Source organism: Fukomys damarensis, unplaced genomic scaffold (assembly GCF_012274545.1).
Source record: "Fukomys damarensis isolate Sample0158 unplaced genomic scaffold, DMR_v1.0_HiC HiC_scaffold_35, whole genome shotgun sequence".
NCBI classification, from domain to species: Eukaryota; Metazoa; Chordata; class Mammalia; order Rodentia; family Bathyergidae; genus Fukomys; species Fukomys damarensis.
In genome coordinates this window covers 42,573,241-42,590,599 of record NW_022900947.1, presented here as the reverse complement: position 1 = coordinate 42,590,599, position 17,359 = coordinate 42,573,241, and the positions used below count along the sequence as shown (strand labels likewise).

General features: G+C 36.8%; 1 protein-coding gene across 1 annotated transcript in view; it reads left to right on the top strand.

Annotated features, from left to right (window-relative positions):
• The window catches only part of Aasdh (aminoadipate-semialdehyde dehydrogenase), a 32,265-nt gene extending 15,792 nt beyond the window's left edge, over nucleotides 1-16,473 (top strand). Inside the window, exons 6-15 of the mRNA XM_010640269.2 lie at nucleotides 3,334-3,575; nucleotides 4,006-4,112; nucleotides 4,557-4,729; nucleotides 5,272-5,464; nucleotides 6,721-6,836; nucleotides 7,953-8,745; nucleotides 11,203-11,366; nucleotides 12,918-13,040; nucleotides 13,745-13,876; nucleotides 15,788-16,473. Coding sequence (XP_010638571.1) covers nucleotides 3,334-3,575; nucleotides 4,006-4,112; nucleotides 4,557-4,729; nucleotides 5,272-5,464; nucleotides 6,721-6,836; nucleotides 7,953-8,745; nucleotides 11,203-11,366; nucleotides 12,918-13,040; nucleotides 13,745-13,876; nucleotides 15,788-16,177 — 2,433 coding nt within the window. The 3' untranslated portion in view covers nucleotides 16,178-16,473. The remainder of the gene's footprint in view (nucleotides 1-3,333; nucleotides 3,576-4,005; nucleotides 4,113-4,556; nucleotides 4,730-5,271; nucleotides 5,465-6,720; nucleotides 6,837-7,952; nucleotides 8,746-11,202; nucleotides 11,367-12,917; nucleotides 13,041-13,744; nucleotides 13,877-15,787) is intronic.
• Nucleotides 16,474-17,359: the final 886 nt, after the last annotated feature.

Sequence of the window (17,359 nt, the reverse complement as noted above, 5' to 3'; positions counted from 1 at the left end):
ATTTTTTTTTTTTTTTTTTTTTTTTTTTTTTTGGTACTGGGGATCGAACCCAGGATCTTGTGCTTGGGAGGCAGGCAGCGGCACCACTGAGCCAAATTCATAAGACTTTGAATAGGAAGGAACATCTCCAAATTGATAAAGGATACCTATAAAAACTACTATACTTGATGAAATACTGACTGCTTTAATTCTAATATTGGGAACAAGGCAAGGATGTTTTCTTTTACTATATTATTCTGGCATTGTAGTCAGTGTGATAAGGCTGTGTTCGTCAGCTTTCTGTTGCTGTGACAAAATATCTGAGTATAACAATTTAAAGGAGAGATTTATTTTGGCTCACTGTTTCACAGGTTTCAGCCTTTAGCTGGTTCCATTGTGTTTAGGCCTATAGTGAGGTAAAAGATGACTGCAGGAGGATGTGATGGAAGAAAGCTGCTCACCTTGTGGCAGCCAGGAAACAAAGAAGCAAAGAGCAACAGCAAGGGACCAGGGACAAGATACAGTCCCCATGTGCTGTGACCTGCACAGTGACCTGTCTGAAGCAGGGAGAGTGGTAGGAGACAAGGACGAGATTACTCTTGATAGCTGTGACCAGGTGGAACCATAGCTTGTCAGGCCTCCTGGAGCATCACGCACTCTTTATTTATAGTGGAAGGCAAACAGGAAGAGAAGGCAGGGCAACTAACGCTACATGGCCTAGGCCAAATGTAGTGTGATTGTTTTGGGCGTGTGCAGGAAAGGAACAGGGAAGGACACAATGTAACTGTCTCCCAGGGCTGTGCCATCCAGCGTCTACAGTGTGACCCTGGATACAAAGTCTGTTTGACTCTAATCTATGGAGGAGAAAAGGAGTAGGGAGGAGCGAGGGAGCAGGGAGGAGAAAGAGCAGGGAATAAATAAATGAAGGGCCATCTTCAGGCTTGGCCTGTGGCACCCAAAGTCATGCTTCCCTCACCTACTCCTTTTAAGTTGGCCCCACCTGCTGAGTCTCCTGCACCTCCCAATGATACCTTCAGATTATGAATCCATCAATGCATGAATCCACTGATGAAGTTTGAAGCCCTGTGATCCAGGTACCTTCGAAGGCCCCTCTTCAGAACAGATGAGCCTTTTGCGAGGTATCTGAGACCCAGGCCATACCAAGGAGAAAAGGGAAGGGGGAGAAAAGGAAATTAAAATTAATTGGATCGGTGGAAATAAACACTTATGTGCAGAAAGCCTGATCCAATATATAGAAAATCCTATTGGGAGGTAGGGAGCGGAGGGAATGTCACTGGGATCCCAGATTCTAATACCACAAGGAGCTAGTGACACATCTCAGTTCTTGTGTTTTTGACAGAAAATTTCTGACAAGACCTGTAGGCCATCAAATAGAGTATAGGTAGAGTTTATTGCAAAATGATAGATTTCCAGAGAGGGGCATGCAAAGAAAGCGGGGAGAGAGCAAAGGAGAGAGAACACACTTTCAGGTATGAAGGCAGACAAGTGCCAAGGTGGCAGTTGCACTGAATGAGGTCTCAAGTTACATTTATGTGATTGATTAATGATCTCTTTCAAGGAATCTCCTTTTCTTTCTCCAGGAGCAGTATACCACCCCCAAGTTCACACTCCTTTGATCTACTCCCTTTAACTAGGTCATTGTTCTTTCACAATGAAAATTGGCTGTGTTTACTTTGCTAGGTCTGTTTTGAGTCCTTGAGTTTTCCTTTCCCTGGTCCATGGCCTGGACTTCCTACCACCCTGGACCTTATCAGTGCTCAGAGAAGGCTACCTTCTCTTAAGCTAAGTTTTGAAACCACAAGCTTGTATGGATTTTACCATAGCTAATGGTTATGAAGGTGAAGAAAAAGAATATTTATTACCTTTTGTTTTTCAAGTAGCCCTCAACTACCTGTCTCCAAGCCTGTTAATATCTAACTTTCTGCCTAGCAGGAAGACTACTAGAACTAATAAAAACATTTTTAGCAGATTTGGAGGATGTGAGTTCAATATGCAAAACTCAATTGTGTTTATGAATGTATATTTATTTGTATTTATTAAAACTAAAAGTGAGTAATTTTTAAAAAATAGTATAGAAATAATAAAAGAGGAGTAAGTTTAAAGAAATACAAGATGTAACCAATGAAAATTATAAAACGTTGGTGAAATTTAAGACCTAAATAAATAGATATTTCATTGTTCCTGGATAGGAAGTTTCATACTGTCAAGATTGAGGTTCTAGTGAAAAACTAAAATAGTACTCAAGATCCTAACAGGACAATTAGCAAATAGGAAGAAAAGGACCAAAGGTGTAGGGACAGTGAGAAGAATAGGGAAAGGGGAATAAGGGAAAAGGAAAAAAATACGAGAAAATGTAAAAATGGAATTAAAGTGTTTGAAGGTGGGGAGGGGAGGAGGGGGTGAAAGGAGTATGGGGACAAGGGGAAAAAATGAGAACCAAGACCTGGCATGTAAAGGTACAAGATCCCAGTAATGAATGTAACTGTACTTTCTATCTAGAATGTACCAATAAATTCAATTAAAAAAAAAAAGATTGAGGTTCTCCTCAAATTGATTTATAAATAGAATTAAATGCAATCTTTATCAAAATTCCAGTAGACTTTTTATAGTAATTGGCAAATCAATCCTAAATTTTATATAGAAATGTGCTAGCCAGTCCTAATCCATATAATACATATCAGTCTGCAATTAAAAAGGAATAAACTATTGATTCACATAACACAGATGAATTGCAAAATATGTTGACTATGAAATATATGAAAGAAGCCAAGCCAGGAGACTACATGTGGTGTTATTCCCTTTATATAAAATTCTAGAAATTGCCAGCTGATTGACAGTGACAAATAAATCAGCAGTTTTCTGGACACGGGTTCTGATGGGAAGATTTATAGTGGCACACAGATAATTTTAAGGATGATGGATATTATTATGGTCTGAATGTTTCTGTCCTTCCAGAACTTGTATATTAAAATCTGATTCCCGATGTGTTGGTATTATCTTTGGAAGATAATTAGATCATAAGTATGGGGCCCTTGTGAATGGGATTAGTGTCCTTGTAAAAGAGGCCTAACAGAGATCAATTGTTCCTTCTACATCTGAAAACATTACGAAACGATGCCATCTATGATCCAGGCATGGTGGCGCACACCTATAATCCCAGCATTTGGAAAGCAGGAGGATTGCCATGTGCTCAGGCCAGATTGGGCTACATGGCAGATTCAACACAGTCTTGATTTTCATGTTGGCTCCAATATGAAGTTTTGAACTTAATATTACAATGTTTACTTTTAAGAAGTGAGGGGAAAAATGAAATTTTTTTTAATATACCCATAGGCAACACCAACATTGCTTAGAAGATTTGGATCTCAGCTTGTCAAGTCCACTGTTTTATCAGCCAGTACTTCTCTTCGAGTGTTAGCCCTTGGTGGGGAACCATTCCCATCACTGACTGTACTCAAAAGCTGGATAGGAAAAGGAAATAAAACGCAAATATTTAATATTTATGGTATCACAGAAGTATCAAGTTGGGCAACCTTTTATAGGATTCCCGAGAAGATTCTTAACTCTACTTTCAAGTAAGTAGAGAGGGAAGTGATCATATTTTTCTAGGATCTTAATGTTAACAGTGGGACTTTTTTACTTTGTTTGGTGGGGGATTGAACCAGGGCCTTGCAGGCTGGCATATACTCTACTACTGAGCTTTACATCCAGCCTAATAGAGTTTTGCAGGCACTGATGTCATAATTTAAGAAACATTATTTTTTCTAGTTTTTTTAAGTTGAAAGTTTAGAACCTTTCTTATTATAAATGGTGCTAAGATCGTTCTAGAAGCTTTTGTTACTAAATCATAAAAACACATGATAGTCATTTTACCTAACATTTTCTGTTTGGCAGTCTTTGTATTATACCGTAACAAACTTTCCCACCCTTTGGTACAGTGTGATTTAAATACACTGAGAAATACTTGTAAAAGTTTAAGTCGGCTTTGGGTTGTGTTTTTCACAGATGTGAATTTCCTGTGCAACTAGGATTTCCGCTGCTCGGAACTGTCGTTGAAGTCAGAGATACAAATGGTTTCACAGTTCAAGAAGGCAATGGCCAAGTATTTTTAGGTTGTTTCACATTTGTTGACCTGAATGACTATTTTCAAGAGAAAAAATTGATGTGTTTGTTTTATCATTTTCCTTATTTACTTTGTTAGTGTGCATTTCAGTGACAGTATTTAATCAATCTCATAGTCATGAAACATTTAATAAGTTACTGTAATTATCTCATATAATGTCTAATACTCTAATAAACTTAATTTAGAAACTAATGGACCATTATATTTATAGACAGTTATATTTAGTTAATCTAAAAGTTTTAAGAAATCACACGTTTTAAATACGTTTGTGGAGTTACTGTGTCTGAATTTATCTAATATCATTTAAAAGTGAATTCCGTCTTCAGATTTTGAGACTTGGTAACTGAAATGTTGGAGATATTCTGGATTTGATGGGGTTTAATATATGTTCCTTTTTTTTTAAAGTTAACATCAATGTTTCTGTCTTTGGAAGGTGGTAAAAACAGAGTGTGTTTTCTTGATGATGAAGTGACAGTACCCCTTGGCACAATGCGAGCCACAGGAGACTTTGTGACTCTGAAAGGTGGAGAGATCTTTTTCCTGGGACGGAAGGACAGTCAGATCAAACGTCATGGCAAACGTCTTAATATTGAACTTGTTCAACAGGTGCAGCTATTTAGAGTTTAAATACCTATTAGTATATGTAGGCATTAGAGGCAGCCACCATGAAATTTCTATGCCAGATTCTCATCTCTATTATAACCAAGGTTTATATATTCATGATGAATTACAATAACAGGTAGATATAACTCAATGTGCTTTTACTCACAGAATGAAGATTTGGTTGCTTTTTGTTTGCTTTTGGGGGTTTTTTTGGTACCGGGGATAGAACTTGGGTCCTTGTGCTTGGAAGGCAGGTGGTGGCACCACTGAGCTAAATCCCAAGCCCCTTCTGGTTGCTTTTTAAATAAGTGGCAAAATGGATTTTGAGATCTGTGAAAATGAATTGTTTTATTTGCTTTAGGATGTGTTGTTTTTGAGAAATATTAACCCTGTGTGCTAGTAATGCTACCAAACAATTTTTAACAAATCACTAGTATATACCAAAATTTAAATTAACTGTACTGGGTTTATGCATAACAAATGAGCATTTGGAAAGTTCACTTTTAAATATCCTCATTTGCAAATTGGGATAATCTCTCTTACAGACTGCTGAAGAACTTCAGCAAGTGGAATCTTGTGCAGTTACATGGTATAATCAGGAAAAATTAATTCTGTTCATAGTATCCAAAGATGATGTAGTAAAAGATGACATCTTTAAAGAACTGCAGAAACGTCTTCCAAATCATGCCATCCCAGATGAGCTTGTGTTGATTGATACTCTGCCATTTACATCTCATGGTAAAATAATTTCAAGCAGATATGTTCAGTGCTGGATGCCACTGATTGTATTTATAAGTAGTTTAATGGCCACATGTATTTATTATAAATGATGCTAGCATTTATTGCAGTAGACCCTTTGTTAAATGCTGTGTGTAATTAACTCATTTAATGTTCAGAAAACTCTCTGGATAGGTATTTTATTCCTATATACAGAGGAGGAAAATAAAACTTAGACAAGTGAGGTAATTTTCTCAAAATCACTTTCCTAGTTAGAAGTTATATTAGGGTTTTCCAGAGAAACAGAACTAATACTTAGATAGATATATGAAAAGGAAATTTAATGCTGTGCTCAGACAGTTGCCGAGGCTGACAAGTCCCATGCTCTGTCTGCAGGAAAGCTGATGGTATAATTTAGTCTGAGTTTATTGGGCAGCCAGTGATGTAAATCCCAGAGATGACATGAGATGTCACAGGTCAAACACTGAGGCAGGGAAAGGTGAATTCCTCCTCCCACTGCCATTTGTTCTTTTGGCGTCCTCACGGGATTGGATGATACCCAGGCACTGTGATGGGGTAGGGGCACAGGCTCCTTCCTGAGCTCACTGATTCATAGGCTACTTTCATCCTGAAGTACCTTCTGAGACATGCCCAGAAACAGTGTTTAATCTGGTTACCATGGCCCACTTAAGTTGACACATAAAATTAGCCATCACTGTGGTAGAGTTGACATTCTCCCCAATACCATTAGGCTCCAAAATCTATACTCTTAGTCACCACATTATATTGCCTTCTCAATTTCATATTTATTTTGCATATAGTTCAAAATGTAGTAATCATTCAGTTAACAGTAATTGCTTAGCTTCACATGAATTTTTTGTTTTTTGAGACAGGATCTCACTGTGTAGTCCAGGCTGGCCTTGAACTTGCAGTGACCTCCCTGCCTTAGCCTCCCGAGTGCTGAGATTTTAGATGTGCATCACCAGGCAAAATGATCATTTCTTTAGCTCTTCATGTTAGATACACACTAGCTCCTCCTTTCCTCTTATCTATTACTACAGTCTTGGTGCTTTGGATCTTTTTCACTACATTGTTGGTAGCTTTGGATTTTTTCTTCATAATTGATTACGTATGATGTCTAAGCTTTACAGTGAAAAATATGTGTGACATAAAAATTTGTGTGACTAAAGAAGAATGTGTTTGGCTGATGAAAATATAAAGGCTCTGGGGTGAAATTTTAGATGTTATTGTAAAACACTTATTCTTTTTCCTTTAAGGCAAAGTTGATGTCTCTGAGTTAAACAAGATATATTTAGACTATGTAAACTTGAAGACAGAGAATAAATTTGAAGGAAAAGAGGATCTTTGGGAAAAATTACAGTGTTTGTGGAAGGTACAATTTTTGAAATACAAATTCATTTTTGTAAAGAGTTCATTTGAGGGAATATCAGCGTCTTAATCTGATAAAAATGTTATTGCTATGCAGGTGTCAGATAGTATTGGTTCATTTATTTAGTTTGTATTGAAATAAAGGCTCAGTTCTCTACTGCAAGATTAGATTAAGCTCCAGCAAAGAAATATGTATCTTTGAGGAGTGAAAAGCATGAGTTAAAGAGAGGGGGAAAAAGGCACAGGTTGAGGGAGAGAGGAGGGAGGAGAGAGTAAAGGAAATAAAAAAGATTAAGACGAGATATGTATATATCCCCACCATGAGTGGATTCTTATGCATTGCAGACGTGTGCCAATAAAAAAAAAGGCACATGTAGACAAAGGCTGTCTTGACATAGTTTTCCCTGAGAGGGACAGTGAGTATAGTGATGCTTTTGTCAGAGCTGTGAAGCAGCCATACCTTGCTATGCCATAATCCGTTATCTGCTCTGGAACTTTCAGTGACAACATATGTGTTTCTGCTTAAGGGAAATTTTTTTTCTATGTATGTTTCAATAGTCAAATAGCTTTTCTTAAAATATAGTTTTTTTTTCCTAAAAGGTTCTTAAAAGAGAATGTATTTGTTTAGTTTTGTCTATAAAATTAGAGACTATCAGGTTAAAAGTCATACCTACTTTATTTTTAGATTCTTGTCATTTTGATTTACATGAAGTAGATAAGGATAAATATTCTCACATCAGTATCAGCTATTAGTATCTTGTGGGCTTTATAATTAGTAAATCAGAAGTTTTTGTATCTCCATTCTTTATTTTATAGGTAGAAAAACTGCTCTAAAGGAATATATGTTTTGCAGTTTTAGAGAGATTTTATGATTAAATTGGTAGCATAGTAATGATGTACTTTAGTGCAAGTATAAAGAAAGTGATTTTATTATTACTTTTTTATAGGGTGGGGATCAAACTTAGGGCCTTTGCATATGCTAGGCAAGTGGTTTACCTCTGAGCTCTATGCCCAGCCCCATTTTGTTTTATATGTCCATATCTTTAATGCACTTATGATTATCTCTATACATTACTTTGGTTTGGGGCCTTCACCGAATTTTTCCTTTCTCTGTCTCTAGTCTATTCTGAGTCTCCCAGAAGATTTGTTGAAGGTTCCTGATGAGTCACTTTTCTTAAATAATGGTGGAGATTCCCTAAAGTCCATACGGCTTCTCAGTGAGATTGAACAACTTGTTGGTACACCAGTACCAGGCCTTCTCGAAATTATTCTCAAAAGTTCCATTTTAGAGATTTATAATTACATCCTTCAAACAGTGTTTGCAGTTGAAGACCCGACATTCACCAAGACTTATGCCACCAAAAGGAAACTCAGTGACACTGATGAAGAGGAAGCCAGTGGAAAATCTTTACATCAGAAGTCTGCCTGGCCTTTCAGTAACAAAGAGATATATGCTTTTATTTCACTCAGCAGAGGGAGTCAGATTTTGTCTGTGAATACTTCTACATCTTTAACTGAGTTAGGACATCATCCTTTAGCCCATTCCCCTGATTTAATTTCACAGACTGACATTAAAAATTTGAAAAGCTTAAATCCTCCACCTGTCATTAAGAAGTCAAAAGGTCCAAACTGTGTTAAAAAAGTTTTTGAAGAGGGGAACCTTGTTACAAAGGCTGAGAAAATGGAGATATGTGTGAGGTGGAGGTCAGACACAGGCAAATGTGTAGACGCCTCCCCTCTGGTTGTCATACCAGCTGGTGATGATTCATCTATAACTGTGTACATTGGCTCGCATTCCCACAGAATGAAGGCAGTTGATTTATGCTCTGGGAAGGTGAAATGGGAACAGATTTTGGGAGATCGAATTGAGTCATCAGCATGTGTTTCTATGTGTGGAAACTTTATTGTAGTGGGTAAGTTTTAAATTTGAGGCTTGTAGAGTTAAATTGAATTATCATAGAATAATGCTGTTAGGACAAAGTTAAGTTTTAAAAATACCTATGTATGGTGGTTTTGGTTGCTGTCAAAGAATAGTAGTTAACTCAGTTTTGATTAACTGTGCGCCTTGTGGTCAGAGCACTGGATTTGGACCTAGCCTTATTGTTATCACAAGCTTTGTGACCTTTGTGAAGTTGCTAGATTTTTTAGAACTTCCATTTTCTCATGAGTAAAGTGGAAACAAACAAATAAAAGTTGCTGTATTGCATTATCCCAAAACCTAATTACCCAGGAGGACAAACATTTACCATCTCACAGTTTCTGTGGGTCAGGAGTTTAGGAGCAGTTTAGCTGGCCATTCTGGCTTAGGGGCTCATGCTTCTGTAACTAGGTGAAGGCTTTACTTGGCCTGGAAAATCCGCTTTCCAAGATGGCTCATTCATATCACTGTTAACAGAAATTCTCAGTTCATTGCTGGTTCTTGGCAAGAATCTTTGGGTTTTGCCACTGGAGCCTCTGGGTTGGCTGCTACAGTGCCTTCCCAGTATGACAGTATCTTCCCGGAGTGGTGGGTGGCCCTAGAGTACTTGAGGAGCACAGTACCTTTTATGCCCTGAGCTCTTGACTTGTATGCCTTCATTTTTGCTTCATTCTTTTCAGTAGAAGTATATCAGTATGACCAGTACACATTGAAGGGGAGATAAATTAGGCCCCGCCTCTTGAAAAGAAGAGCAACAAAGAATTTGTAGACCTATTTTAAAACCACAATCATCAAAGAGATTTTAGAATTAGGTGAGATAATTGCTTTTGAATCCATGAGTACATTTCCAGGCACTTAACTCCCCCCCACCTTTGGTACTGGGGATTGAACCTAGGGGACATTGTACCACTGAACTATATTCCAAGCCTTTTTTATTTTTTAGTTTGTGACAAGGTCTCACTGAGTTGTTCAGGTGAGCCGTCTTAACCTCCCTCAGTGGGATTACAAGTGTGCACCATCCTACCTGGCACAGAGAGTCCATAAGTGTTGGCTACTAGCTGCTGCTCATTTTCATTAAGCTATATGACTTTTACATAGGAATATTGGGGTCCTGAATGTAATGTCTCTGCCTGATTATCACTCTATTTCCCCATCTAAGTTTCACTTTCTATGGCCGCAGAATCTGTTTATCAAAGCTTTTTAGACTGAGTGCCTAGGAATGTATCTTCCTACTTGTGCTACCCTAGCTGGGATCCACTTGAATCTGAATTTGATGACCATGGGAGAGAGTGGAGACAAATGAAGTTGCCCTAAATAGCCATTCTCAGAACCTGCTTCCTCTGATCTATATGCATCCTGGGGACAGGAGGATTTGTAGATTTTTATTCCTTCCAACTAGGCTTTTGGACTTAGAAGACAGCAATTTGGGGAAAGCAGCTGAGTGTAGTTAAGAACATAGGCTGTAGAGCTTGACTTCATAGATTTAAGTCCTGGTTCTGTCATTTCTTTTTGAACCCAGGCCCTTTACACTGAGTATTTTAAAGCCCTTTTAATTGTTTTTCATTTTGAGAGAGGGTTTCCCTAAATAGCTAAGTTGCTCAGGCTGGGCTTGAACTTGAAATTCTCCTGCCTCAACTTTCCAAAGTGTTGGATTATGGGCATGTGCTACCATGCCTGGCTATATTGCATACTAACTTTGTAATTTTGCTGTAGTAATTTAACCTCTCTGTGTTTTTGTGACATCAGTAAAGTATGAATATATTAGCATTTGCTTCACTGTGAGGATTAAATGAATTAATAGATACAAAATAGTTAGATGAGCACTGTAAGATGGTGCATGCCTATAATCCAAGCACTCAGGAGGCTGAGGCAGGAGGATTGTGAATATGAGGCCATACTGGGTTACTTAGCATATTCAAGTCCAGCCTAGATTACATAGTGAGACACTGTCTCAAAAAACAAAAACAAAAATCTTTAGCACCTTAAGGAGTAAGTGCTCAGGGAACATTGACTGTTATTGTTAGCGTTTCTTGAACACCTTCTATGCTTTGAACATCTGTCTATGTTGTAGTATTGATATATAACCCTGGAAATAAATGAATTCACATTCTGCAGAATAACCTGAGGCCCGGTGATGCTGGGCTGCTTGCCCAATACCGGCCGTAATGAAATTTGACTTGGCTCTGTCAAAACTTCTCTGCCTCAGTGTGCTTTGTTTTTCCTGGAAGCTCTTTATAATACAGTGCTTAGGAAAACTCAGATGTCATCACTGAGTAGGATTTTTACACAGGTGGCTTCTATGTTCCTTATTTATATGGCTGAAAATTAAGTCAGATGAGTGAGCCTAAGTTCTTATGAAGTGCATTGAATATATACTGTCATGATTTAGGTTGAGCAGTTATTTTCTAGGGACGCATCTAAACCTTATCTTTTATATTTTGTTTCTTTGTAGGCTGTTATAATGGACTAGTTTATGTTCTGAAAAGTAATAGTGGAGAAAAGTACTGGATGTTTACTACTGAGGACACTGTCAAAAGCTCAGCAACTGCAGACCCGACCACAGGACTCATTTACATTGGATCTCATGACCAGCGCGTGTATGCTTTAGATATTTATGTAAGAATTTACCTTGTCACTCTCACACCATAAGCATAGAAGAGTGAGAAACTGCCGGGTACTGTGGAGTCTAGGGAACAGGTGGTTACTGTTGCCAAGGTCAGCATTTGGAAAGAAGGGTGAATTAAGTTTTAATATCTTAAGACTTTTTAAACTTCTTATCAAATTTACCACAAGTAACTTTTCAAAAGTAAAGAATTTAGAATTACTATCCTGACAACAGAAAAACATCACAAAAATATCAGTACGATATTTTAAGACCTGATTACATAAAAATATAAAAATTTATTTATGGACTATAAAGGAAACAAGCTGGGAAAAATTTGGAAATAACTGTAAAAAGGCTAAAGCTCATTTATACTTAAAAGTGTTATAGGTGTTAGTATTTATAAATATAAATGAAAATAAAGAGCAAATGCAAATTAAGATAAGTACAAAAACTTACGTATAAAATAAGGGACATAAACAATACTTTATGAGGACATGGTTAGCAAATGTATGTAAATGTTTCATAAATTAGGAGACAGAGAAACAGAAAGATTGGAAAAAATGTTGGAATGATAACATTAATGCTGATGAGAGTAGTTGGAAGTTGTAACTGTTGAGGCCTCTTGGGAAAACAGTTTGGCCTTAGGTAACAATTTCATTTTCTTTAATTCTGTAAAATTTTTTTCCTAGGATTCTGTCCTAGCAAAATAATCAGAAACACAGACAAACACATTTACCAAGCTGTGTATTTCTAATACACAGTGATCTCTGGTGTGAATAAACTATAATAGTACATAAGATCCTAATGATATAATAGACAATGTGAATTAAGAAGAAAGGGGCTAAAGGTGTAGGGAAAGTGGGTAGGGTAGGGGAAAGCTAATAAGGGAAAAGAAAAAAATATGAGAAAATGAAACAATGGAAATGAAGTGTTTGAAGGGGGAACGGGAGGAGGGGTGAAGGGAGGGCAGGGACAAGGGGAAAAAATGAGAACCAAGACCTGTCATGTAGAGGTACAAGATCTCAGTGATGAATGTAACTGTACTGTATACCTAAAGTGTACCCATAAACTCAATGAGGAAAAAAAAAATCTTTTGGGACCAGTAAAACCAGTAATTGTTGGTTCCAAATGATGGTAGAGAAATAAATTATTTTATATTTATGTGGGATTTTGTTTTGTTTTGTTTTGTTCCGGGAATTGAACTCAGGACTTGACACTTGCCAGGCAGGCATAGCACCACTGAGCTAAATCCCCTGCCCCTATGTGGGATATTGTACATTCAACTTATGTTAAAGTTATTTTACAAAATAAAAACGAGAAAAACATGATACCAAATTAAACATTGACCATGATTTCAACTATATTAAATGGTATACCTGAAAAAAAGCAAAAGATGCTAAAATTTTAAAAGTATCTTTAAATTTTGTCCTTTATTTAGTCTTTATACTAACTTGATTCTCCCTAGTGGGTATGTATTTTATAGTAAAGTTAAAATTCTCTGTAGGAAGCATAGATTTATTAACCACCAGCAAAACCCAGTTAATTTGCATTTGTATTTGCAGAAAAAGAAGTGTGTTTGGAAGATACAATGTGAAGGAGCTGTCTTTTCTTCTCCTTGTTTGAGCCTGAATCCACATCATTTGTATTGTGCTACCCTGAGAGGTCTCTTACTGGCTGTAGATCCTGTAAGAATAAAATTATTGTATTGATTTTACTACCTGTGTTTTAAAAAAATTTTATGTTTGCTTTGGATTTGAAATGTTTGAGCAGTTTTCAATTAGGTCTAATTTATTTATGACAACCAGAATTCATTAAAAATGATCAACCAAGGGCCAGGGATTTAACTCAGTGGTTCTGCCACCTGCCTCGCGAGCACAAAGACCAGAGTTCGATCCCCAGTGCCAAAAAAAAAAAAAAAATGATCAACATTAAGTCCAGAAAGATGAGAAAATCTGAATTGATATGTGTGTTTTCTAACTTATTTTTAAAATTTTAACATGGGCCAGGGATATTGCTCAGTGGTGCCGTGCCTGCCTGGCGAGTATAGGTCCTGTGTTCAATCCCTGGTACCAGGGAGGAAAAATGTAAGACAGAATTTTTATAATAATTTTAAAACCTTATTGTTCATTGTAAGGATAGATTTTTTTCCCCATATTTAATGCTTGTTTCTTCATTATACAGCTAGGTCTTATATGCTAGTTTTTAGCCTTTTTGCAAGTTTTTATCCTAGTTTTTTCATATATGCTAGCTCCTTTTAATGTCAGCATGCCACTGTGGCAGTTTCTGAGGTTCTGCCTCTGCCTTAGGAGATTTGTGAGTTTGTTTTAAAAATGACAGTTGACTAATGGAATACTTTTAAATGCTGTGAATTGTTTTTTGCCCATGACAGGCTACTGGGAACACAATTTGGAAACATTCCTGTGGAAAACCTCTCTTCTCTTCCCCTCGGTGTTGCCGACAGTACATTTGTATTGGCTGTGTTGACGGGAACTTACTCTGCTTTACTCACTCGGGAGAGCAGGTACAAAGATCTCATTCTGTTTTACACATCTTTCTTTGTTTTTTTCTTACAGCTGTCTTCTTGAATTCTAGGATTACAGGGATTACTTGGCATGCACCACCATGCCCAGCTTTACATATCTTTCTTAAAGGCGTAGTAGATGATTGATGGTGAACTAAAATTTCAAACATCATTATTCAGCTGATTGTATTGCGACTAGTTCAGTTTTTTCATCATGGTTCTCTTATTGTTTAAATGATAATGTACTGGGTTTGAGATTTCTACCCAAGCACTATTCTACTTTTGCCATCTCTTTCCCCATTTTTAAAATCTTAGTAGTGTTTCCCAATTCTGTGGTAACTTTTGTGGAAGTTACAAAAGTTGAAAGGCATAGCTAATGTTTCTAAAAGTATACATTTATTTAGTGTAATTGTTTTATGTGTTTTATATATTTTTGGCCTGTTAGTCTGAATGTTAATCTGTTTGGTAATTAATTTGATAAAGACTTACACAATAAATAAATCTGATTCTGGAAAAAAAAGTTAAAAACAGGGAAGGGGATAAAAGAATTGAGGTGTGTTATGTATATGTGTCAATCTTCCTCAATAAATGTAGTCATTATGTACTGCAAACATGTACTAATAAAAAATTTTTTATAAGTTGGAAGAAGCCTTTTCCTTTTAACAAGAAAACCAAAATCTTGTGCAACCAGCATTCCCTTGTTCAGAGGCCCTGTTCCTCAATTTCATGTCTAACAAACAGAGTAGTATTCTGGCTTACATTACCTCTTTCCTTGGCAACGCATTCTCTTCTTCTATAAGTAGCTATAGGTAACTATCATTTCCAGACATTTATGGCCATGGGCTCAATTTAGGTGATCATCTTGTGGGTTGAGTGCCTTGGCTCCTCCTACAGAATTAGACCATTGATAGCTAGGCTTGATTCTGGAACCTTTTTATTGTATATTCACCCTTCATAGCTGGTGGTTCCTTTTGCTATGTGCAACAGTCCTTTGTGTTGAAATCTTATCTTTTAATATTTTTTATGTACAAGATAGTTTGAATATGTTTTTACCTGTGATTCTTGAAAAACAAGAGATGCATAGCACATGCTGTGACTCCCCCTTTTTTTAATTGGATAAGCCATAGGAAAATGAAAATGATTTTATACAAGTCAGAGATAGAATTTAGATTCCAAATTATATCTGTGAATATAACACGGTTTCCCTCCCCATGCTGCTATTACTCAGCATGTGGAAATAATACTTTAAACTTAGGTCTTTTGTTCCTCCCATGTGTCTTAAGAATTTTGGCCAACAGGTTAGTCTGTATAGTAGCTTTGGAATAAGGAAATAATGTATATCCACAGGGCAGACACACAACTTACAGCTTTTTTCTTTAAAGCGCTCATTTAAATTATAGCACATAATTTTTTCTTTTAGCCTATTTATTTCCTTCTCCCAACATTTGGAGATGAGAGTAAGATGCAAATTTCAATAAGATACTTTGAAAAACTCCACAGGCCATCTGTGAATCATTGTCTCTGAACATATAAGGAATAAGTTTTGATTGGGTTCACAGTTGTGCTTCGTAATATTATACATAACAAGCAGTCATGTAGTACTAATGCTCCAGTGTGTTTTGTCTGTGGACTTTACCACTGGGATAGAACTCTAATACACAGGAACTACTTTTCAAAAGCAGCCATTTTTTTTCTTTATGATATTAAAGAATTGAACTCAGAGCCTTGCATGTGCTGGAAAAGCTATGCAAATACATGCGTTGTCCAGGAGCCATTGTTTTCTGTAGGTGTAGTTACCAAATAGCCTACATATCTTACATTTATATGAAAAACCTTCATAAAGCTAAAATATAAAGGAGAATTGTTGCAATGAGCTGAGTGAATTATTTTTGCTTTAATTTCCCTTTACAGGTTTGGCAGTACTCTACCAGTGGACCAATCTTTTCTTCCCCATGTATCTTAGCATCAGAGCAAGAAATATTTTTTGGGTCCCACGATTGCTTTATCTACTGTTGTAACATGAAAGGACACCTTCAGTGGAAATTTGAAACTACTTCAAGGGTTTATGCAACACCATTTGCTTTTCATAACCACAATTCTAACAGTGAACTGTTGCTGGCAGCAGCATCTACTGATGGAAAATTATGGATCTTGGGATCTGAGAGTGGACAGTTACAAAGTGTATATGAACTTCCTGGAGAAATCTTTTCTTCTCCTGTCATCTGGGAATCGTTGCTCATTATTGGATGTAGAAATAATTATATTTACTGTTTGGATTTACTAATTAGCAATCAAAAATAATCAAGTATAGTCCCTGATTGTATTTGTACTATCTGTAAGATGTTTTTTAAAAATTTACCATTACAGAGCATGCAGATAGTCTTATTTTATATTAGAGTTTATATTTTGGTTAATACATTTGATTATATTTTTATAGAGAACCACCACATTTTATTTCTTGTAGGAAGAGCAAAATTTTTAGGTGAGAACAAAACAGATCAATGTATTCAACAGTGCTTTCTTTTAGGTGTAATGGTTAATTTTATGTTTAAAAATTTTTTTTTTTTTTTTGTGCTGGGGATCGAACTCTGGTCCTTGTACTTGCAAAGCAGGTGGTGGAACCACTGAATTAACTCCTGGCCCCTGTTTTAAAAAATTTAAGTGAAAAAAATAATTTGTTTCTAAGAGATGCTGCTGTAGTTAGAATGTCCCATCAAAATTCGTGTTGAAACTTAATCCTCGTTGTGAGGTATTAAAAAGGTAAAAACTTTATCCAGCTGTGGTATTTGGATGTGAGGTAGGATGTTGAGAGAAGGTTAAATCAGGCCACAGGGCAGGGCCCTCATCCAATGGCTGTGGCTTTGTAGAAAGAGAAGCAGAGACTAGAGATGTTTTGTCTCACCTCATGATGCCCTGATCCACTTTGAGACTCTGCAGAGTCCCTACTAGCAAAGAGGACTTCACCAGATGTGACCCTATGACCTCCAGCTCAGCCATTAGAACTATAGGCCAAATAAGCTTATTTTCTTTGTAAATTAGTCTGTAGTATTCAGTTATAGCAACAGAAAATGGACTGAGGGAGATGCCCAGATAGCTTGGTAAAAGTTTCTGGGTATACCTGTGAATATGTTTCTAGAACAGATTAATTTAACCTTTAGATTTGAATCAGCAGCCACCACCTCTCTCTGCTTCTCAAACTTGCACATTGTATCAGGGTTATTCCTGGTATGGAGGCCTTTAGGCCTGGAATAAATTGAGTTGTATCAGGTTGCAAGCAGCCAGTGGTGGGACTTCTTATCCTTCATAATCAGGTAAGTCAATTCTTGTAATCTGTAACCTCTTTTATATATGTATCTCATTATGTTTCTCTGGGTTTAGAACCCACATTAGTGACACATTTATTTTTAAATGTAGATAGAGACAGAACAGTTTCAAGTTGATAGTTGAAGCTGATATGTGGGTTTTAGTTGTTGCTGGATTTAT